Source organism: Anomaloglossus baeobatrachus, chromosome 5, assembly GCF_048569485.1.
Source record: "Anomaloglossus baeobatrachus isolate aAnoBae1 chromosome 5, aAnoBae1.hap1, whole genome shotgun sequence".
In the NCBI taxonomy this organism is placed as follows: domain Eukaryota; kingdom Metazoa; phylum Chordata; class Amphibia; order Anura; family Aromobatidae; genus Anomaloglossus; species Anomaloglossus baeobatrachus.
In genome coordinates this window covers 294,264,791-294,288,078 of record NC_134357.1, presented here as the reverse complement: position 1 = coordinate 294,288,078, position 23,288 = coordinate 294,264,791, and the positions used below count along the sequence as shown (strand labels likewise).

Here is a 23,288-nt window from a genome sequence, read left to right as displayed (position 1 = left end):
TAAAGCGGCCTTGAGTCTCACACTCTTATAAATACTTTTTGACAACCACACCATCATGATAGTTATGATGTTATTAACCACTCCAACCAAGGGAAAGTGTGTGATATGTAGAAGTGACAGACAAATTGCACCAGGTATACACACCAAAAAAGAAAAAAAAACGTGATCAACCATCTTAATCATTAAATAAATTTTTTATTATAATTTATTCACATATAGACAAGTGCACGGTAGAAAATTAAGGAAGCATACATAAAGGGTGCACAGACCCCGGTGAGTAATTCACGGTGAAAAGTCAGACACACTTTGACAGCTATCAACACATATATACCTATAGTGCATTATACCAATGATATAGTAGAGGTTACCATATTATATAAGAAGATTCAATTAGATATCGTGTAACCTGCAGGCTGTCAAACTCTATTGGACCACAGCTACAGATTACCCCTCTCCACACACATCATTAACAATTACATGCAAGTGCATAGGGCAATGACAGTAACCGCTTACCATGTAAACAGCCACATAAAACACCTATAATCAGCCACCCCTGACGCAGGCAACAGCCGAAACGAACGTCCATCAAGTGGGCGCCATTCCCCGGTTCTGTATGGTGTGCCTGTTTACATGGCAAGCGGTTACTGTCATTGCCCCTATGCACTTGCATGTAATTGGTAATGATGTTTGTGGACAGGGGTAATCGGTAGCTGCGGTCCGATAGAGTTTGACAGCCTGGTGGTTACACGATTTCTAATTGAATCTTCTTATATAATATGGTAACCTCTACTATATCATTGGTATAATGCACTATATGTGTATATGTATTGATAGCTGTCAAAGTCTGTGACTTTTCACCGTGAATTACTCACCGGGGTCTGTGTTCTGTGCACCCTTTTTTGTATACTTCCTTAATTTCCTACCGTGCACTTGTCTATATATGAACAAATTATAATACAAAAATCTATTTAATGATTAAGATGGTTGATTGCGGTTTTTCTTTTTTGAAGTCTCACACTACTTGACCCCTATATAAAAAAAAAAAAACAAAAAAAAACCCGATATGGTCCTTAGAAATGTGAATATATGAAGAAGCAGTTTCACTACTACTGCCGAAAAGCCCGGTGGTCAAAACTCAATACCTACTGGCACCCACAATGCTGGCAGATAACAATCCACTGAATGATTTAGAATTAAATGGCAGTGGTGATCAATCACCTTCTTCCAATAAATGCAACAAGCATTATGAGGATTATCTGAGGTCATCAAGTTATATAATTTTACAGGGGTAACAAATGAGCAAATGTAGTGAGGTAGAATGGGTTAGAGACTTTCACTTTGGATTTTGGGGCATCTGGAATCATGACAATAACATTACACACAAAAGGGTAGAGCAAATTGTTAGTATGGTTTTTAAGATCCTAACTTAAATGAGTGTTCCCCTTTAAATCAGGTCAGTATCAAAAGTTTGTATTTTAAAGTGGACTTTCCCTTTAAATGCAATAGTAAACCAGTATGCACTAAGCTCCCTCTAGTGGGGACTCCAGGAAGCAAGGAGTCTATTAAAATCTATTATCCAAAGTATTTTTTTCTTTTTATATAACACTCTCATTCTTGAAGAATTTGCAAGATGATGATGATGATGGATGATTACGATGATTCCAATCCCCTTCATTCAAGATGTAAATATTACAATGGCTCCACCTCTTACTATTTTTCCTGTTTATGACACCCCTATATATTACATAAAGAGGCTTTTAGCAGCAGCTGATTCTTATTTTGTGGCTAGGTGATAACCTACCAAGTTAGGGATAACCTTTAAAGAAGTTCATAATTTTAACCCCTTTACCACCCGGTGAGTTTCCGTCCCCCCCCCCCCCCCTTTTTTTTTTTTTTTTTTTTTTTTAATTTTTCCAGCAATAGAGCCATTTGAGGGCTTATTTTTTGAAAAATGAGCTTGTACTATTGAAAGACCCCTGTCAGGTTTCCAGGTTTTCCAGTTCTCTTTTGAATGAGCTTGCCCTCGGTTAACATGGAGTTTACTGTTCTGTTGCCCTACTTCCTGTCCAGCTGCTTAAAAGGCCGCCTCTAAGCCTAGTCCAGTGCCTGAGTATACTGCTTGCTGTGTGCTCCTGCTTTGCTGCTGCTAATCCTGATTGCCTTTGGATCCTCCTAAAGACTACCGACCGACCGACTCTGGACCTTACCCGGTTTCTCTAAGCTGTGCCCGGATTCCGTCTGCCATCTTCGGTCAGCACTCTGCCCGGTTCTCTCTGGTTCGTAACCACTCTGGACAATCATTCCGTACGGACACTCCTGGACTTTTACCGCTTGCCCCTTGTGTCCCGGCTGCGGCGCATTTAGGCCTTCCGGGGTGATTGCCGGACAGTCCCTGTATAGGGGTTCGCTCTGGTGGTCTCCCTGGGGGAGTCCGGTGCGTGGCCCCGGGAATTCCCTTCGCTCCGTTTCGGAAAGGTATTTTGTGTATTTGTACTGCTGTGTTTTCCTTTGTGTATCTACCGTGGTTACATATTATAAAACATCTTGTACCAGGAACTCGTCTCTGATTGTCATTGCCCTACGCTATCGAAATCCTCAGAACATATATAAGTATTACAACCCCATTCATTCATCCCTTATTGTACAGGAAAACGGGGGAAAAAATTCCAAGTGCGGTGCAATTGCAAAGAAAAAGTGCAATTGCACAATTTTATTTAATGGTTTTTTTTTTTATTTACCATGTTCACTACACGGTAAAACTGACCTGGTAATATAATTCCCCAGGTCAGTATGAGTTTGTAGATATCAAACATGTATAGCTTTACTTTTACCTAAGGGGTGAAAAAAAAAAAATCAGATTATAATACAAAAGGATTGCACTTCTCGATTTTCCAAGCCCCATACATAGCGCTCTCATTTTTCAGGATCTGGGGCTCAGTGGTGGATTGTTTTTTACGTCTTGAGCTGACATTTTTAATTATACCATTTTTGGGTAGATGTGATGATTTGATCGCCTGTTACTGCATTTTAATGCAATGTTGCGGCGACCAAAAAAACCTAATTCTAGCATTTTCATCTTTTTTTATTGATCAGATTAATTTATATTTTGATAGATCGGGCATTTCTGAACACAGCGATACCAAATGTGTATTTTTTATTATTTTATTTTCAAATTTTTAAAATGTATTATTTTTTTATTGATTTTACTAGTTCTCTTCGGGGACTTTATGCCTGTACTATCCAATTGTTTCTGCTGATCAAAGCAATGCTACAGTATTTTTTTGTATCAAAGTGATGTTGATCTCCTGTGAGTGCCGGCGCTCTGCCGGAATTCACAGGAAATGAGCAATAACAGCAAAAGGGGTCATTATCTGAACCCACGCTGTCATGACAATCCATTGGTACCCTGTGATCACATCATGGGAGCACCAAATGGAGGCAGGGAATGGCGATATCCCCACCGGAGTGCATTAGATCACGCTGTCAGTGTTTCACAGCGCAATCTAAGGAGTCAATAGGAGCAGATGGATCGCTGATCCACACGCGCCTGTTAGCTGCACGTCTGCTAATCAAATTAGCAGGCATGGATGGGGTATAATATGGGCTTGCTGAGCGCGCCCACATTAAAGAGAGGGAGGCAACCTAGGACATATAGGTACATCCTTGGTCGTAAAGGGGTTAATAAATTATCAGAAAAATTAACACTATTCTGATAGCATGGTGGCTCAGTGGTTAGCTCTGTTGCTTTGCAGCACTGGGGTCCTAATCCCACCGGGGACAACATCTGCAAGGAGTTTGTATCTTCTCCCTGTGTTTGTGTGGGTTTCCTTCAGGTTCCCTTGTTTCCGCCCACACTGCAAAGACATACTGATAGGGGATTTAGATTGTGAGCCCAATGGGGACAGAGTTGTGGATGTCTGTAATGTGCTGTGGAATATGCTGACGCTTTATAAATAAATAATGATAATAATGATTCTTATGCATGAACACTTCAAATGACACAGGGCAATAATATGAGTATAAGTGGCCATACCTGCGTCTGGCCGATGTGAATGGTTGTGAGGTGTGCAGGCAAAGAAACACCAAACCAAATACGTGAACTGTAAGTCCCATTGTAAGCAGAGGTTTACTGGAAGGGCTGAGGTAGAAATAAGAAACAAAGCAAATACACAACATGAAAGGAACATGCCAGGAAAAATCTGCTGGATACGAGGCAAAAAGCAGCAAATAAACATGGGACTGAATACATATAAACAAAATACCGCAGAACCAATACTCCGGCCAGGTGAGGACTGCATATACAGTCTACAGGTAAGCCGGCTACTCAGTCAGTGATCACGTCTCGCCTGCTCTGCTGCCAATTGCCTACTACAAATAGAATAGGCCACATTTACTTATGTCTAATGTTTAGACTAGACAATCTGAAAAAGCACCAAATTTATTCCAGTGGCTCCTGCCTAAGAAATAGGGTGCAAGTCATAACTTTTTTTTATGTGTTTCAGACACTTTTTGCTCCTTGTCTGACAAGAGGGTATGACTTTGCTGAAAAGGGGCATGGCTTTGGCAAAACAAATAAAAAAAAAATGGTCTTGGCTTAATATATTACACTAAGCCCTAAAAAATGTGCCAAAATCACGTCCCAAATTTCTGGCACAAGCTAAACCAAGTAAATCATGCACTATAGGCTGTTTTACACGCAGTGACATCGCTAGCGATGTCGCTGGTGAAAGCACCCGTCGTTTGTGCGTCACAGGAAAATCGCTGTGTGGCACACAACATCACTTGGACCCGTCACACATACGTACCTGCCTAGCGACGTCGCTGTGGCCAGCGAACCACACCCTAAGGGGACGGTTCGTGCGGCGTCACATGGCAGCCGTCCAATAGAAGCAGAGGGGCGGAAAAGCAGCCGAAAGAAAGTGACGCCCACCTCATTGCCGGAGGACGCAGGTAAGGTAATCCTCGTTCCTGGGGTGTCACACGTAGCGATGTGTGCTGCCGCAGGAACAACGAACAATCTGCGTCCAGCACCATCAACGATATTTGGAATTTGAATGATGTGTCAACGATCAGGTGAGTAATTTTGATCATTAGCAGTCGTTCGTACGTTTCACACGCAACGACGTCGCTAACGAGGCCGGATGTGCGTTATGAATTCCGTGACCCCAACGACATCTCGTTATCGATGTCATTGCGTGTAAAGCCCCCTTAAGAATAAGATGTTCTAAAGATGCAGCCAATTTATCAAACAGTATGAATCCCTATGACAGACAGTGCAGGCTCGATAAGGTGCCAGATTTACGGATTCGTGGCTATTGACAAATATGCTCTAAAGAGGTGCCAAATTTATCATTAAAGGGATTGATCTATTTTACATAATGTGGCTGCAGTTTATTAAAAAACAATCCGTGCAGTACTAACCCTCCCTGGGTCCACCAGCGAGTCTCCGCTGCTGTCTGGTATTGGCTGTGGCGCTGGTGTAACTTTGAAAGTCAGTGAGCGCAGTGGTTCTGCCAGTGTAGATGAAATGCCGCGTTCAAATTTGTTCAGCTCACTGATTGCCAGCCGCACTGTTGGTGAAGTCAGCACCGTAGCAAATTCTAGAAACTGGAAGCAGTAAGCAAAGATTCGCTGGTGGACCTGGTGATGGAGAGTACAGCGTGTTCTGGTATTATTTAATAAACTGCAGCAGGGGTGGGGGCAGCAAATACTGTCTAAATTGAGACAACCCCTTTAATGATACATTTGGCACATCTTTACACAATGGAGCATGCCCCTTTCCAGCAAAATAGTATATCAAAATTTATGCACACTCAATATCTGTACTCCTGTTTGGTCAGGGGTTTTTTTCTATCAAAAGCTTCACTATTTGTTGTGCAGTCTTCTCATGTTGGTTGCTTTAACATGTGCAGTATGGTAAAGCAATTCATCCATGGTATAGCAGAAAGCCAATAAGTCTGCCATCTCGATACAAGGTTTGTAGTCACGTCTGGAGGAACAGTGGTCCACCAGTTACGGCACTAGGATTGGCTTAGGTCCAGTTCTACCTCCCATTACAACTTGCAGCATATAAGGGGCTGCAATGGACAATCACTTCAAAGTGATTGATTGCATATACGTATGTGTTTACTGCAATATAGGATACGTGGGATATATGTGGGATGTGAGGGATTGACTAGAGGTTAGGGTTGTGAGGCTACGGATGGACTCATACCCTTACTCATCATGGCTGTGTAGGAGCCACATGCAGAAGCGCTGTCCTGTACTCAACAAACCTTGGTCTATGCATAGAAATAGAATTAACTAACAAATGTGATATGGCAAGGGCAATACTTAACAGAAGCTTATGTTAATACTGACACAGGAAAAGTTAAGACTTGTAGCACAGCAGGTCACTAGCAGAAGCCTACTACATAAAGCTTTTTGTAGGATATATGGCTGGAAGAGCCTCAAAGGATGGTCATGAATAATGGATACTGAATGGAGATATAACACTGGTTGATGACATAGAAGATCCAGCACCTCATATAATAACAGGAGCCACCTACCGCTCTAATCATACCTGATGTGACAAAGCCCATGGCTTCCTGACCAGTGCACCACTTTAGATTCCTCACTCACCCCATTGCATGTCTACACCTGGAATAAGTACCTCCTCAAACAATAAATTAACTCATTTTCAATTAAAACAATAGATACAGTGCCGCTCTTTACTCCTCTACACGGGCACTAACCGGAGCTTCAGAAGTGCATAGCTTGGAGCCTCCATACGTGGGCATTCCTTCTTCCTGGCTACTAGACCAGAGGGCCCTATTTTTCACTACAGAAAAAAAAGTGTTGCAGCAGGCAGTGCCAATCACCACAACTGCACACAGAAGAGATATATTGCTAGCTCCCTACTTTGAAACAAGTACTTGTGTCACAGCCTAAGACAGCTTAGTGCATGGTTTCCCTGTTGCAAATGTATACACAGGCTATATACAACATAACTAGATATACAACGACCAGTACCACCGCACCTTGAAGAGGCAGCAAGAGTACACATCAACCTACTCAAAGGTGAAGTGTTACACAAGGTGACTGAGGCTAAACAGCTGGCACCAGGTATAAACAGTGAGGTGTCCTGAGTGACTTTACTGAGGAGAGTCTTTCTCAGTGAATGGTGAGAAGTGTCCACAGGATAGCAGCTAATCCATCACACGTCCTGAGCACCAAGCCGACCTGGTCTGTCTCCCACCTCCTGTAAAGAGATGCAAGTGTCCGAACTGTGGTATGGATGTCTTCTTCTCTGGCTCGGAGTACTCGGGTAATGGGCATCTAAAAGAAGCATAGGAAATAAAAAGGCAGAAGACTTAGCGGTTTCTCCCCAGAAAAGTGGTCCATGAACGACAGGAGGTAAGCAATGAGACACAATGGAACAAAGTAGTAGGAAGCATAAAGGAGGATGACTTGATGACAAATACAGTACTGTGAAAGTTTTAGGCAAAAATGGGGAAAAAAAATACTGCAATGTAGAAATAGTTTGAAAAATAGAAAGGTTTGTTAATTGATGCAAAATAAACTACCATAAGTCAAAAGAGAATGAACTTAAATCAAATTCATATTTGGTATAATCACCCTTTGCCTTCAAAACAGTATTGATTCTTTTAGGTACACATGCACACAGTGAAGGAACTCAGCAGGCTGTTCAAAATATCTTGGGAGAACTAACCTCAGATCTTCTGTGGATATAGGCTTGTGCAAATCCTTCTGTCTCATCGCGTTGTTCCACAAAGACTCGGTGATGTCAAAATCTAAGATTCCTTTATGATGGAGATAGTCCCCAATGACATTGGTTGTATGTTTGGGGCCGATGTCCTGCTGGAGAATAAATTTGGAGCCAGACGCCTCACTGATATTATTGCATGAGGGAGAAGTATCTCCTTGTATTTCTCAGCATTGAAATACACCATTATTCCTGACCAAATCCCCAAATTTGCCAAAATGCAGCCTTAAAAAAGGTACTTTCAACAACCTTCACTGTGGCCTGCAGACACTAATTATTGTACCTCTCTGCAGCCCAGCGACACTTTATTTTTATGTACACCGTATCCTACATTTCAGTGCATAGTTGAATTCATTAGCCTTGTTTGAATGTGGAATTTATGGCCTTCTATGCATAGTACTTCTATGAAGGCCACTTCTGTTCGGACTTCTCTGAACAGTAGATGGGTGTAGCTGAGTTTCACTGGTTTCTGCCAGTTCTGAGTTGCACTGCTGAAACATCTTCCGATTTTGAAGGGAAGGATCATACGTCTTTCATCTGCTGCACCAAGTTTCCTTATCTGACTACGGTCTCTACAGTCCTCAATTTTGCCCATTTCTCAGTGCTTGTTCTAAAAACCTTGAACAACGCAGCTTGAAAACAGTCTGCTGTGAAATCTTTGCCTGGGATAGACCTTCCTGATGCAGTTTAACTACCTTATGTTTTGCTAGGTCTTGTTATAGTGTATGATTTATGACATGAAGCAGTCTTCCACAACATCACATTTTTAGCAGACCTTGATTGTTCCTCACACAGTTTAAAGCCCCTTACACAGCGGTTTCTGTTTCTGGTAATGACTATGATTCAACCTACATATGAGAATAATGATCATTATCACCCGTTTGGTATAATTGGTTAATCATATACCTGACAATAATCCTACATAATCCCTGACCTTGTGCAATTGTACCTAGAAAAATGTATGCGGTTTTGAAGATAAAATGTGGTCACACCAAATATTGATTTGATTTAGATTTCTCTTTTCTTCATTCACTTTGCATTTTGTTCATTGATAAAAATAAATTATTAGCACTTATTTTTAAAGCATTCTTACTTTGCAGCATTTTGTTTTTCCACACCTGCCTAAAACTTTTGCACAGTATTGTAAATTCTATGAGAAGAAGCAGCTCCATATCTTTACTACGTCAGATTACAGCATCTAGAACCTCAACACACTTAAAGCCAAGAGGTCGGGCACAAGGCACTGTGGCAAGATTAACCCTAGAACGTGCAACCTTAGAAATCAACCATAGAAAACAAGTAATCTAGCAAGCCTGCGTTCTAGGGTTAAAAAAAACGAAATTTCTTCTGCATTCTAAGATTGTCCGCCTGTGAAAACTAAACTACAAGCAGAAGATTCACAGAAGATTATTTGTTCATGGCAATGATCGAGCAATATTTTGCAGTGCCAGACTGTCATACCTAATCTTCAATCGGTATAGGTTGGGGGTCCGGAACAGCCACTGCGGATGGGCGGTAGAGAAGGAAACAACAAGATGGGTAGAGAAGAGGAGATTGAAGCAGAAATAGGAAAAAAAAGGAAGACAAATGGACAACAGGTGTAGAAAATAAACATCACAAAGAGTGGCAGGACACAGCAGCAAGACCAGACTACTCATGACATCAATGATGAAACGCAACTAATTTCCACAAAAGATCAAAAAGACATTTATGGGGGATTGGGCCCCAATGTTCTAGTGATCGGTGGAAGAACAAGCCATAGGGTAAATAAATAATAAATCGGGTACGTGGTGATAAGACATTTATCACCTATTCTGTGAATAGATGAAAATTGTCATTTACGGGAACACACCTTTAAGGCTAGAAGGGCGCACCCACTTTGTCTCCTCTTGCAGATGACAAAGGACTCAAATTAAGCTACCACTAAGAACTTGACTGCAAAGGGGATGTTTAGCTTAGAAACCCCACTTGTACGTCAGTCATTAGGATATTCTGGCCCCGCAGCTAAAAACCACAGTGATAGAAGACATTGATTTCAATGAAAAAGATGTAATTTTTTATTTCCATTTTGGTGGCACTTAAAAAAAAAAAAAAAAAAATGAAACAAGCGGTAAAATTCCTTTGCATAATACAGCTGATAAGTGACAACCCCAATGTGAAGACAGTGAATATATTTAGCAATTTTACTTTTTTTTAGAAAAATAAAAAAATTGATACAAAATATTTTTTTTTTATTATATAATTATTATAGTTCAAATTGGTCAACAATTTTAAGGCCAAGTTTTAAACCTCCAAGAGCTATGAAATTGTAATGTACCATAAAAGGGATACAATAACTCATAAGAACCTCTAACATAATGCCTTTAACAGAGGTTCTTAATCTTTCTGAATGATGTTACATTATTTACTAAAAGTGGAAAAAAATTGTTCCAGATCTAGAAGTCAACTGAAGCTTTGCGTGAAATACCAGTAATGTTTCTCACCCCTGGTGCCACATTTTAGATACGGTATGTTATACCATATGTGGTGCTCTGTGTACACGATAGTCTCTGGCGTACCCTACAAGCCAGTAGGGAATCATTGCTTTAGTGCTTTTTTTTTTATTAAAAGGAGAGCTCAATTTTTATGTAATGCTCGCACTGGTTTACACATTTTGACCTAGTCATTTACAGCTGTGTTCAGAATTCTGCTGTCTGCCACTGTGTTTGCATAATATGTGGCATTTGTTTCAATTTGGCCACCTCATATTCTGTTAAGTCATACCAGGAAAAAACAAAAAAAAAAAAAACAAAACAGTTTGCAGTAGCTACTGCAATTAACTGTGGCATTTCTGAATTAAAGGAGCACTCCCATCAACATTTGTATGCTCTTAATATAGTGCTATTAATATACGATATATATTATATGGCACGGTTTACTTACAATTGCTCATTTTGCCCTTTTACCCAGTTAACGCTTCGCTTTTCCATTAGGTCTATAACATCACATGATTAAAACCAGACTAGCTGAATCCTTCTAAGCTCCATGTAGAAACAGGAAGTCTCTTTTTCCTTCCAAAGTCATCACTGCAAAAGTCAATGACAGAGGGAAGGAGTGGAACAACTAGATCAGAATTTATTTGAAGAGGGGGATGACTCATGCAGGGAAAAGTGACTTCCTGTTTATACATAGAGCAGAGAAAATAGAAGAATTAACTGGGTAAAAAGGGAAAATAAGCAATTTTAAGTACACAGTGCTATAGAATATGATGATTGCTATGTATTAAAGAGGATAAAAACTTTGATGGAAGTGCTTCTTTATACTTATATTATACTGCAATGCATTTGGAAAAGTATTATTTCGACAACAGCCTGTTTTACAGTGCTTCTTAAAGAAACTCCATGTCCCATAATGCAAGACAAGAGATCATGCATTATATATTGTCGTAGCAAGGACCTGCAGGAATTTATGAGCCCAAAGAGCATGAAACATAGCTTGCAGCCAACAGAATTGTAGACCTACTAAAGTTAAAAATCAATATAAGATAAATAATTTACAAAGTAAACTATTTATGTAGATATAATGGGCAGCTTCATTATTGAACTTCACTATAGCTCTCGAGAACTGTTGGCAAAATATAGCAGTCTGTATATGGTACAGGAGAAATAGGTCAGTAATAGTTTGCTCAGTGCACAGAGGCTACCATTGTTCTTGATAGTGCATTGTTCTGTGTAAACAGGAATTGCACTATCAAGAACAATGCCCCTATGGTTCATACAGTATATCAGAAAAGTGAGTACAACCCTCACATTTTTGTAAATATTTCATTATATCTGTCATGGGACAAATACTGAAGATATGACACTTTGATACAGTAGTTTGATAAAGTAGTCAGTGTAAATTTGCTGTGCCCTCTAAATAACTCAACACAGCCATTAATGTCTAAACCTTTGGCAACAAAAGTGAGTACACCCCTAAGTGAAAATGACCACTCTGTGCCCAAAGTATCAATATTCTGTGTAGCCACCATAATTTTCAAGCACTGCCTTAACTCTCTTGGGCATGGAGTTCACTAGAGCTTCACAGATTGCCACAGTCTTCGTCTACTCCTCCATGACGACATCATTGAGATGGTGAATGTCAGAGACCTAGAACATCTCCACCTTCCTTTTGAGGATATCCCACAGATGCTAAATAGGGTTTAGGTGTGGAGACATGCTTTGCCAATCTAGCAGCTTTACCCTCAAATTCTTCAGCAAGGCAGTTGTTATCTTGGAGGTGTGTTTGGGGTCATTATTTTGCAATACTGCCCTGCGACCCAGTTTTCAAATAAAGGGGCGGGGGTCATGCTCTACTTCAGTATATCACAGTACATGTTCGCATTCATGGTTCCCTCAATGAACTGAAGCTCCCCACAGCCGGCCAGCAGCACTCATGTAGTCCTAAACCATGACACTCCTACCACTAGGCTTGATTGTAGGCAAGACACACTTGTCTTTGTACTCCTCACCTGGTTTCTGCAACACACGCTTGACTCCATCTTAAACAAATAAGTTTCTCTTGGTCTCACACAGGACATGGTTCCTTTAATCAGTTTCCTTAATTTGCTTGTCTTCTGCAAACTGTTTGCAGCCTTTCTTGTACATTATATTTAGAAGAGGCTTAATTGAGGGAGGACAGTCATGTAGACAAATTTGATGCAATGTATGCTCTGTGCACTGACAGGCTGAACCCCCTACCCCTTTAACCTATGCAGCAATGCTGGCAGCATTCTTAAGTCTATTTTTAAAAGACAAACTGTGCATAGGACACCCAGCATATGCACTCAACTTCTTTGGTCGCCCATGGTGAGGGCTGTTCTCAATGGTACCTGTCTTGTTAAACCGCTGTATGGTCTTGGCCACTGTGCTGCAGCTCAGTTTCAGTTTTTGCTGGCAATCTTCTTATAGCCGAAGCCACCTTTATGAAAAGCAACAATTCTTTTTTTCAGATCTTCAGAGAATTCTTTGCCATGAGGTGAACTGTTGAAACTCCAGTGACCAGTATAAGAGTGTGTGAGCGATAACATCAAATTTAACACACTTGTTGCCCATTCACACCTGAGACTTTGTAACATTAATGAGTTGCATAACACCGGGGAGGGAAATTTTCTAATTGGACACAATTTGGCATTTTCGCATATGGGTGTACTCATTTTTGTTGACAGAGGTTTAAACCTTAATAGCTGTGTGTTATAGTACACACCAAATTTATACTGTACACTGACTACTTTACATTGTATCAAAAGCGTCATGTGTTCAGTGTTGTCCCATGAAAAGTTATAATAAAATATTTACAAAAATGTGAAGGACTGTACTTTGTTTACTGCACATAGATTGCTATTGTTCTTAGCAGCACAAGTCTCGTTTACACAGGCCAAACAAAAATATCTTTTCACTCAATGAATGTGTGTTTTGCTCCTTCACCGGGTGATCAGTAGCTGGTTTTGACAGCACAATTATCGCGAGAAGACAGTTTCTAGGAATGTTTGTTTAAGTTAACTGTGTAGTGTAGATGCACCTTAAAAGGGGTTGCCCGCTACTTTTACATTCATTGGCCTATCCTTAGGATAGGTCATCAAGGTCTAATCCGCCAGGATGTGACACATGGCAACCCTACCAATCAAGTGTTCTCGGTGCCAGTACCATCAGCAGGAAATGCTCAGTTCCGGAGCTGCCCAGTCAACTGATAGCGGCTGTGGCCAGGTACTGCACATCTGCCTCCCATTCAAATCAATATGAGGCAGATGTGCAATACTTGGCCGCTATGAGAAGGCAGGGCAGCTCTGGAACTGAGCATTTCCGGCTGCCGCTGCCAGCACCAGCTGATCAACAGGAGTGGCGGGTGTCAGACCCTGGCCGATCAGACATTGATGACTTATCCTACGGATAGGCCATCAATGTCGAAGTAGTGGATAAACTCTTAAGTAAAAGGGCAGTTTCCTGGCATAAGTAGCAAGATAAAAACCTATGGCATAAATGCAAGGAAATGAAAAAAAATAATTTATACTTTTACGTGTACATAGAGAAGTGATGGTGGCATCTGATAATTCATATACTCGTGAAGTAGTAACTTACTGTCCTGCTGATATTCCATTTCTTCCCTCACATATACCTTGCTAGCTCTGGGAGAAGCCTGCGAGCATGACAACTGCAGATACACTCCATGTGCAGCTGCCGCAGCAGTCACTGGGTCAGTTTCTAATTTATGGAACTACCTGATCAGTGCCATAAGTATCCTGATGTTTTGAAGGGTACATGCCATCCTTTGTTTAGGACAACAGCATGTAAGCCAGGAAGAGGATTCACAACACTAGCTGTATCACATACCCCGATACACATACATATATCGCTTAAAATCTGGCGATTGTTATGCCATTATTAGAATGTGCATAGAGTGGCCTTGCTGGGTTTTAGATCATGCAGCTAAAGCCACTCAGGCCAGGTGCCTCCAAGCCAATTAGTACCCAAAGCCCTGGAGAAAAGCTGCAACCATATGGGCATGCTAGTGTGCACCTGGATTGCAGCAGGAGACCAGTAGATAGCACAGTCAAGCGGAGCAGAAAGCAGTGAGCACAGCTGACACATAGTGAACATGAACTTTTACAGCAATTAAGTGATAAGTGTGAAAGAGAGAAAGTAAGAAAGGAAACAGACAAAAAGTGGGATGAAAATGATTAGATGGGATTGATAGGGAGGAGAAAAAAAAATATATATGTACTTGGGATCAAAGACAAATATCTCAGTGGAGACCAAGATGCTGGATTCCTGGCGAGATCACACAGAGGTTGTGTGATGGGGCTGAGGTCGATAACATCTGCAACTATACCACTTCTGCAGGGAATGACTAAGCGTGGCCACTATGTGAAGACTAAGATTAATGCTGTACATGGAAAGAAGAGAGGAGGTGATAAACCACACACAAGAGAAGAGCGTAAGAGAACGTCAGGCTTCAGGAGATTAGTGCCACCATTAATTATGGAAGGACCATCATACACTTCTTGCCTACAGGTAATTTGAGATCTAAGTTTGCTGACCTCCAGTATACAGTACTGCTAAAAACAGACTATATTCTGTCAGGGCACTTGTCCCTCAATATCATCTAGCCTTCGATAAGCAGGACCATCCTAAAACCAGGGCAGCAGCGTTATCTTGCCTCAGGTGGCAATATGTCAATAGTGAAACAACAAAGAGCCAGCACCAATGTGCACTAAGGCATCAAATATTCCAAACTGCATTATAAAAATTTTTTTGAGATTTTTGGCAAAAAATTGCAATTTCTTGAGCTGCTTCGCCACGTCACGGCAAATCTCATTTGAAGCAGTCCTACACTAAAATATTTTTATAAAATGTGCCATGCGGCCTCACATATAAATAGCAGAACTGCTCTCAGCAGCACTCACCTGGTCTATTGCAGTCCCGTACCCATGACTGAGTCATGGCTGTGGGCGGGACAGGTCCAAGCAAATGCTGCATGAAGTATATATATAGCCTGTGGACAAAGCCTGATGACCCAATGTGAACAGTCACCAAACGCCAAAATCTATACAGATGGAATACATCCCAAATTGGGGTGCATAGCAAGGTGGAGGTCAACCACCGACCAATTCAACAAAGAAACAACAAAGAGCCAGCACCAATGTGCACTAAGGCATCAAATATTCCAAACTGCATTAAAAAAATTTTTTTGAGATTTTTGGCAAAAAATTGCAATTTCTTGAGCTGCTTCGCCACGTCACGGCAAATCTCATTTGAAGCAGTCCTACACTAAAATATTTTTATAAAATGTGCCATGCGGCCTCACATATAAATAGCAGAACTGCTCTCAGCAGCACTCACCTGGTCTATTGCAGTCCCGTACCCATGACTGAGTCATGGCTGTGGGCGGGACAGGTCCAAGCAAATGCTGCATGAAGTATATATATAGCCTGTGGACAAAGCCTGATGACCCAATGTGAACAGTCACCAAACGCCAAAATCTATACAGATGGAATACATCCCAAATTGGGGTGCATAGCAAGGTGGAGGTCAACCACCGACCAATTCAACAAAGAAACAACAAAGAGCCAGCACCAATGTGCACTAAGGCATCAAATATTCCAAACTGCATTATAAAAATTTTTTTGAGATTTTTGGCAAAAAATTGCAATTTCTTGAGCTGCTTCGCCACGTCACGGCAAATCTCATTTGAAGCAGTCCTACACTAAAATATTTTTATAAAATGTGCCATGCGGCCTCACATATAAATAGCAGAACTGCTCTCAGCAGCACTCACCTGGTCTATTGCAGTCCCGTACCCATGACTGAGTCATGGCTGTGGGCGGGACAGGTCCAAGCAAATGCTGCATGAAGTATATATATAGCCTGTGGACAAAGCCTGATGACCCAATGTGAACAGTCACCAAACGCCAAAATCTATACAGATGGAATACATCCCAAATTGGGGTGCATAGCAAGGTGGAGGTCAACCACCGACCAATTCAACAAAGAAACAACAAAGAGCCAGCACCAATGTGCACTAAGGCATCAAATATTCCAAACTGCATTATAAAAATTTTTTTGAGATTTTTGGCAAAAAATTGCAATTTCTTGAGCTGCTTCGCCACGTCACGGCAAATCTCATTTGAAGCAGTCCTACACTAAAATATTTTTATAAAATGTGCCATGCGGCCTCACATATAAATAGCAGAACTGCTCTCAGCAGCACTCACCTGGTCTATTGCAGTCCCGTACCCATGACTGAGTCATGGCTGTGGGCGGGACAGGTCCAAGCAAATGCTGCATGAAGTATATATATAGCCTGTGGACAAAGCCTGATGACCCAATGTGAACAGTCACCAAACGCCAAAATCTATACAGATGGAATACATCCCAAATTGGGGTGCATAGCAAGGTGGAGGTCAACCACCGACCAATTCAACAAAGAAACAACAAAGAGCCAGCACCAATGTGCACTAAGGCATCAAATATTCCAAACTGCATTATAAAAATTTTTTTGAGATTTTTGGCAAAAAATTGCAATTTCTTGAGCTGCTTCGCCACGTCACGGCAAATCTCATTTGAAGCAGTCCTACACTAAAATATTTTTATAAAATGTGCCATGCGGCCTCACATATAAATAGCAGAACTGCTCTCAGCAGCACTCACCTGGTCTATTGCAGTCCCGTACCCATGACTGAGTCATGGCTGTGGGCGGGACAGGTCCAAGCAAATGCTGCATGAAGTATATATATAGCCTGTGGACAAAGCCTGATGACCCAATGTGAACAGTCACCAAACGCCAAAATCTATACAGATGGAATACATCCCAAATTGGGGTGCATAGCAAGGTGGAGGTCAACCACCGACCAATTCAACAAAGAAACAACAAAGAGCCAGCACCAATGTGCACTAAGGCATCAAATATTCCAAACTGCATTATAAAAATTTTTTTGAGATTTTTGGCAAAAAATTGCAATTTCTTGAGCTGCTTCGCCACGTCACGGCAAATCTCATTTGAAGCAGTCCTACACTAAAATATTTTTATAAAATGTGCCATGCGGCCTCACATATAAATAGCAGAACTGCTCTCAGCAGCACTCACCTGGTCTATTGCAGTCCCGTACCCATGACTGAGTCATGGCTGTGGGCGGGACAGGTCCAAGCAAATGCTGCATGAAGTATATATATAGCCTGTGGACAAAGCCTGATGACCCAATGTGAACAGTCACCAAACGCCAAAATCTATACAGATGGAATACATCCCAAATTGGGGTGCATAGCAAGGTGGAGGTCAACCACCGACCAATTCAACAAAGAAACAACAAAGAGCCAGCACCAATGTGCACTAAGGCATCAAATATTCCAAACTGCATTATAAAAATTTTTTTGAGATTTTTGGCAAAAAATTGCAATTTCTTGAGCTGCTTCGCCACGTCACGGCAAATCTCATTTGAAGCAGTCCTACACTAAAATATTTTTATAAAATGTGCCATGCGGCCTCACATATAAATAGCAGAACTGCTCTCAGCAGCACTCACCTGGTCTATTGCAGTCCCGTACCCATGACTGAGTCATGGCTGTGGGCGGGACAGGTCCAAGCAAATGCTGCATGAAGTATATATATAGCCTGTGGACAAAGCCTGATGACCCAATGTGAACAGTCACCAAACGCCAAAATCTATACAGATGGAATACATCCCAAATTGGGGTGCATAGCAAGGTGGAGGTCAACCACCGACCAATTCAACAAAGAAACAACAAAGAGCCAGCACCAATGTGCACTAAGGCATCAAATATTCCAAACTGCATTATAAAAATTTTTTTGAGATTTTTGGCAAAAAATTGCAATTTCTTGAGCTGCTTCGCCACGTCACGGCAAATCTCATTTGAAGCAGTCCTACACTAAAATATTTTTATAAAATGTGCCATGCGGCCTCACATATAAATAGCAGAACTGCTCTCAGCAGCACTCACCTGGTCTATTGCAGTCCCGTACCCATGACTGAGTCATGGCTGTGGGCGGGACAGGTCCAAGCAAATGCTGCATGAAGTATATATATAGTGTAGGACTGCTTCAAATGAGATTTGCCGTGACGTGGCGAAGCAGCTCAAGAAATTGCAATTTTTTGCCAAAAATCTCAAAAAAAAATTTTTATAATGCAGTTTGGAATATTTGATGCCTTAGTGCACACTGGTGATGGCTCTTTGTTGTTTCTTTGTTGAATTGGTCGGTGGTTGACCTCCACCTTGCTATGCACCCCAATTTGGGATGTATTCCATCTGTATAGATTTTGGCGTTTGGTGACTGTTCACATTGGGTCATCAGGCTTTGTCCACAGGCTATATATATACTTCATGCAGCATTTGCTTGGACCTGTCCCGCCCACAGCCATGACTCAGTCATGGGTACGGGACTGCAATAGACCAGGTGAGTGCTGCTGAGAGCAGTTCTGCTATTTATATGTGAGGCCGCATGGCACATTTTATAAAAATATTTTAGTGTAGGACTGCTTCAAATGAGATTTGCCGTGACGTGGCGAAGCAGCTCAAGAAATTGCAATTTTTTGCCAAAAATCTCAAAAAAAAAAATTTTTATAATGCAGTTTGGAATATTTGATGCCTTAGTGCACACTGGTGATGGCTCTTTGTTGTTTAATATGTCAATAGTGGTAAACCCTAGATCACGTCTTTATTAATCAATCATGGTGCAGAAGAAGTGCTACACAATCATCCCTAACCCTACCTGCACTGACTTCTATGAGGAGTCCCAGGTCTAGTTGAGACAAGGCAAGTAACCCCTAAACAACAGGTAAGGACCACTCCAATACCTTTTGACCACCAAGAATCCTAGCATTAACATTTACTACCATAGCCCTCTAGGGATATTACAATTAACTCCTAAACCACAATTGAAAACTGGCATCAAGTGCCACACCACAACCATATTGGCAGCCAGGGATAAAAATTGTACAGTCGTTGTCACCATTATCAGCACCCTTCATGGTTCATTATAACAAAAGCTAATATCTCCAGAAATCAGTGGATATTGTGTATCATTAGAAAATTTTAACAGCATGTCCAAATACGTTCAACATAAAGTTGAACAGTAATCATACATGCAGTCATTTCAAGAACTAAATAAAAAAACCAAGATATGGCATTGACAGGATTACAGGCTTCCTCGAATACTCTGCTGAACAACTTTTGGCAACAATGACAGCTCTCGAGCGGTTTGGTAGCCATTTGTGCGCTTCTTGCACCAGACTACTGCAAGTTTCTTCCAGTAAAGTTCTCTCAAGCTCTTGAACATTGCATGGCTCCTTAGTCTAAAAGCAGAAATCAGCTCTCTCCAAAAATTTCAAATTGGATTGTAAGCGGAACTATTTGCTGGTCAGATCATTTTTCTTGTATACTTTTGGACATTTTGTTCTAAAATTGTCCAATAATTGATTTTATTCTTCTAGTGTCATGTTCAAAGTCTCCAGTCCCGAGTGCAGTAGAGCAGCTCTACAACATGATGGCTCCTCCACCATGTTTCACTGTAGGTAGGGGACAATTCTCTGAACAGCCTGCATTTTTGTAATCAGTAAACATAACACTAGTATACAATGCCAGTGAGCTCTAGTTTGGATTTATTCATCCATAGTATATTTTCTCAGAAGCTATAGTCTCTCTACTTTATATTTAGCAATATTCAGTTGCTCATTTGATGCCTTTCTTTAAGCAGTATGGTCCACCTTGACTTTTGCCCATACAATCCTGTTTGGATCAGTGCACTGTGTATGGTTTGGGCCATTGCTCCTGATGTCTCCAGCTCAGCCTGAAGTTCTTAGGATGTTGGACTTGGTTTCTTTGCCACAAGAATCAACTTTCGTAATGTTCTCTGACTAATTTTCTTCTTTCCAAGTTTTGGAAGGTTCTGGACTATTCCTTCAGTAGCAAACTGCTTGATAACATTTAAAACTGTTGAAGCGGAGATGCAAAGGTCTTTGGAGATGGTGTTGTACACTTTAGACTGCTGGTGCTTGGTGATAGTAGCATTTCGGATATGCTGAGTTGCTCAAACAGCTCTCATGTTTACACATTGTGAAAAGATAAAAAAACCTGACACTTAAGCATCAAAGTCACCAAAGGCTTATCGAGCTAAATGCGCATGGTGCATATTTGGTGTGTATTTTCAACGTGGATTTGAGGTCAGAATATCCACAATATAGTACAGTACAAGCAAGGTTAATGAGAATTTAAAATTTAGAAAATTTGCAGATTTTTTTCTGTATGGATTTTAAAATCTGCAGCATGTCAATTCTTTGTGCAGAATTCATTGCAGTCTTCATGCCTGCAATACACAGGCGCTAAATTCTCAGCAAAACTTTGATGTTGGAAATGCATGAGAAATGTTACAGATACGCAGCAGAAAAACTGCATCGAATGCACAACCTATGTGCATATGCGTCGTGTTTCTGCCACGAAAAACAACATGTAGCTCTCCAGCAAACTGAAAGATTTCCTTTTCTTGAAGATTTGAAACATTTTGCATTAATGGAGAAAATAACGCATTTTTATGCAGGTTTTCTTATGCAGTGTTTCTCCGCCAAAAGACAAGTGTTTGATGCAGAAATATCTGCATCAAAAATTGAATGACATTCATGCAAGTCTAATCTCAAGGTGATCACAGGGTAGTCTGATTTCTGATTTTAATTTCATCAAGTCTTTGCATTATATATTATATTATATTATATTATAATAAAATATATATATATATATATATATATATATATATATATATATATATATATATATATATATATATATATATATATATATATATATATATATATATATATATATATATATATATATAAAATTTATAATGTCACTAAACACTATTTCAGGAGATATTTTACAATGTTGACCACAAAGGCACTTAGCCCTAAGCTACATCGGATCACCAGCTTACAAGAACCACTAAATATAGAGAATAAATAAAATTTTCCCATTTAGTATCATTCTTTGCTTAGGTCCCGTTCCATCTCATGATCAAAAACTGAAAACTATATAAACTAACTCTTCTATATATCTACCGCCATTTATTTCTTTTCCCTGAGCTCCCTTCTTTTGCTGGAAAACTATAGGCTGCAAATGTATCAACCATAAACGGAAAAGATCAAAAAGAAACGTGTTTCAGGAACACACAGCAAATCCTATAAAATGACAAACACTTTGGATTTTAGTGTTCATTTAACCTTCCATGAGCTTATGTGACTAAAGACAGGGAGGGAGGACCCTCAAAATGTTCTCAGGAGGGAAAATCTTATGACAGACATTTAGGCTATGTGCGCGCACAGCGTTTTTTTTTACGCTGCGTTTTTGGCCGCAAAAAACCGCACAAAAACGCAAAAAACCCGCACCCGCGGCAAAAAAAAATCACCAGAAAAACGCATACGTTTTTACCGCATTTTTGATCACTGCGTTTTGCTGCGTTTTCCAATGCATTGCAGAGGAGAAAAAAAACGCAGGACAGAATTGACATGTCCATTTTTTTTTTAGCTCAAAAATGCAGTTAAATAAAAGTTGTGTGCGGACAGCAAAAATGAAAAGTCAGACTTTGCTGGGGAAGCAAAATCATGCTGTTTTGAGCCCAAAAACGCACCTGAAAAACGCTCAAAACCGCACGATAACGCCTAGTGTGCACATAGCCTTATGCAGCTGATTGATTACATTTGGCATTCATATCAATGACTGGATACGCAGACACCTCTCCTATAACTGCAGGTTGGGCATCAGCCAGAACTGGTGATCAGAGTCCCATGTTATGGAGATAGTGTGGGTCTTTGAGCTAGGACCCACATATACTGTATATGGAATATGCATAAATATGGAGCAATTCTCACCTTTAGTATTTACAGACCCCAATATAATAATAATAATAATAATATATAATAATCCCTAGTTTCTCATTGTTCTTTCTCCACTTCACAGACCTCTCTACCAGACGGTATGATGGGCTCAAAAAGTTTGCTCTATGAGATTGTTTAACGCATCAATTGAAAAAAATGGCTAAGAAATAGGAAAAGGCACCCAGATAAGGAAGATGAGTGGATAGTGGCGCATAGAGAGGAAAAGCATAAGAAGAAAGATAGAGAGAAACATAGGGAGTCACAGCTGAATTTGGAGACAGACAAGGAGAGGGCATGTTTCCTAATCACATTCATTACAGGGTGTGTTCAGCTTTGGAAAGTTAGTGGAACCCATCACTATGGATGGATGGGCAGCAGGAGAGTTCATGTTCAGGAGGCAGCCACTCACCGGCCAGGCAGCCCTCAGAGCCCCGCACATTGTCCAGAGTGTCCCGCAGTGTGACGTGAGCAGCATTGTTATTGTCACACTCTCTGCCAGTCCTCTGCCCTGCAACAGAGTTAAGGAAGTTAGAGGTGGGCAGGGTAGGGCACAAGACAGACTGCCCGAGGTATCTAGTGTGCACTGTAAGAAGAGGAAGAGAGTTGTGGACACCAGCATAGATGCCATGCAGGAATGACGGGTGCAAAACGTCAACTAAGGACATGCAGAATAATGACAGAGTGGCAGTATGAGATGGTGATTGCAATGCCCTGTACACAGGTGGTAGACATGGGACATGGAGGCAGTAACATGCACATGAGACAGTCAGTAAAGTAAATGCTGGGAGTGTTACCATCGTCCTCCTCTGGGGATGCAAACTCCTCCTCTGTTACATTTCCCTAGGAGAAATTAAAAAGGTCAATCAAGCACTATACAGCCAAATGATGAAGACCACCTAACACTCCCCCCTCTGATCCCATGTCCTAACTGTAATTACAGTTCATAGCTTGGTACCTCTGCATCCATTTCATCTGCAGACACAGTCACAAAGTGTCCTTCTGGTGACAGCTATTAGAGAGGAGAGACGTTAATTAATGGAAACGATAAGGTAGTAAGTCCACAGACAAATAAATGCTGCATGCCTTACCTCTCCCTCTTCAGAGGGGGATCCACTGGGAGCCACAGGA

At 40.9% G+C, this 23,288-nt stretch overlaps 1 protein-coding gene across 3 annotated transcripts in view; it reads right to left on the bottom strand.

The window, feature by feature from the left end:
• Positions 1–941: 941 nt before the first annotated feature.
• RNF157 (ring finger protein 157) overlaps positions 942–23,288 on the bottom strand; it is an 89,226-nt gene continuing 66,879 nt past the window's right edge. Inside the window, exons 16-21 of one of the 3 annotated variants that reach the window (XM_075349584.1) lie at positions 23,249–23,288; positions 23,116–23,169; positions 22,955–23,000; positions 22,570–22,668; positions 9,227–9,267; positions 7,232–7,317 (exon numbers count right to left, since the gene is read on the bottom strand). The exon at positions 23,249–23,288 is cut by the window's right edge and continues 154 nt beyond it. In XM_075349584.1, the coding sequence (XP_075205699.1) occupies positions 9,227–9,267; positions 22,570–22,668; positions 22,955–23,000; positions 23,116–23,169; positions 23,249–23,288 (280 nt within the window). In that variant the 3' untranslated portion in view covers positions 7,232–7,317. Of the gene's footprint in view, positions 7,318–9,226; positions 9,268–22,569; positions 22,669–22,954; positions 23,001–23,115; positions 23,170–23,248 lie in introns of all 3 variants that reach the window. The other 2 variants (XM_075349583.1, XM_075349585.1) reach the window with 2 other exon arrangements.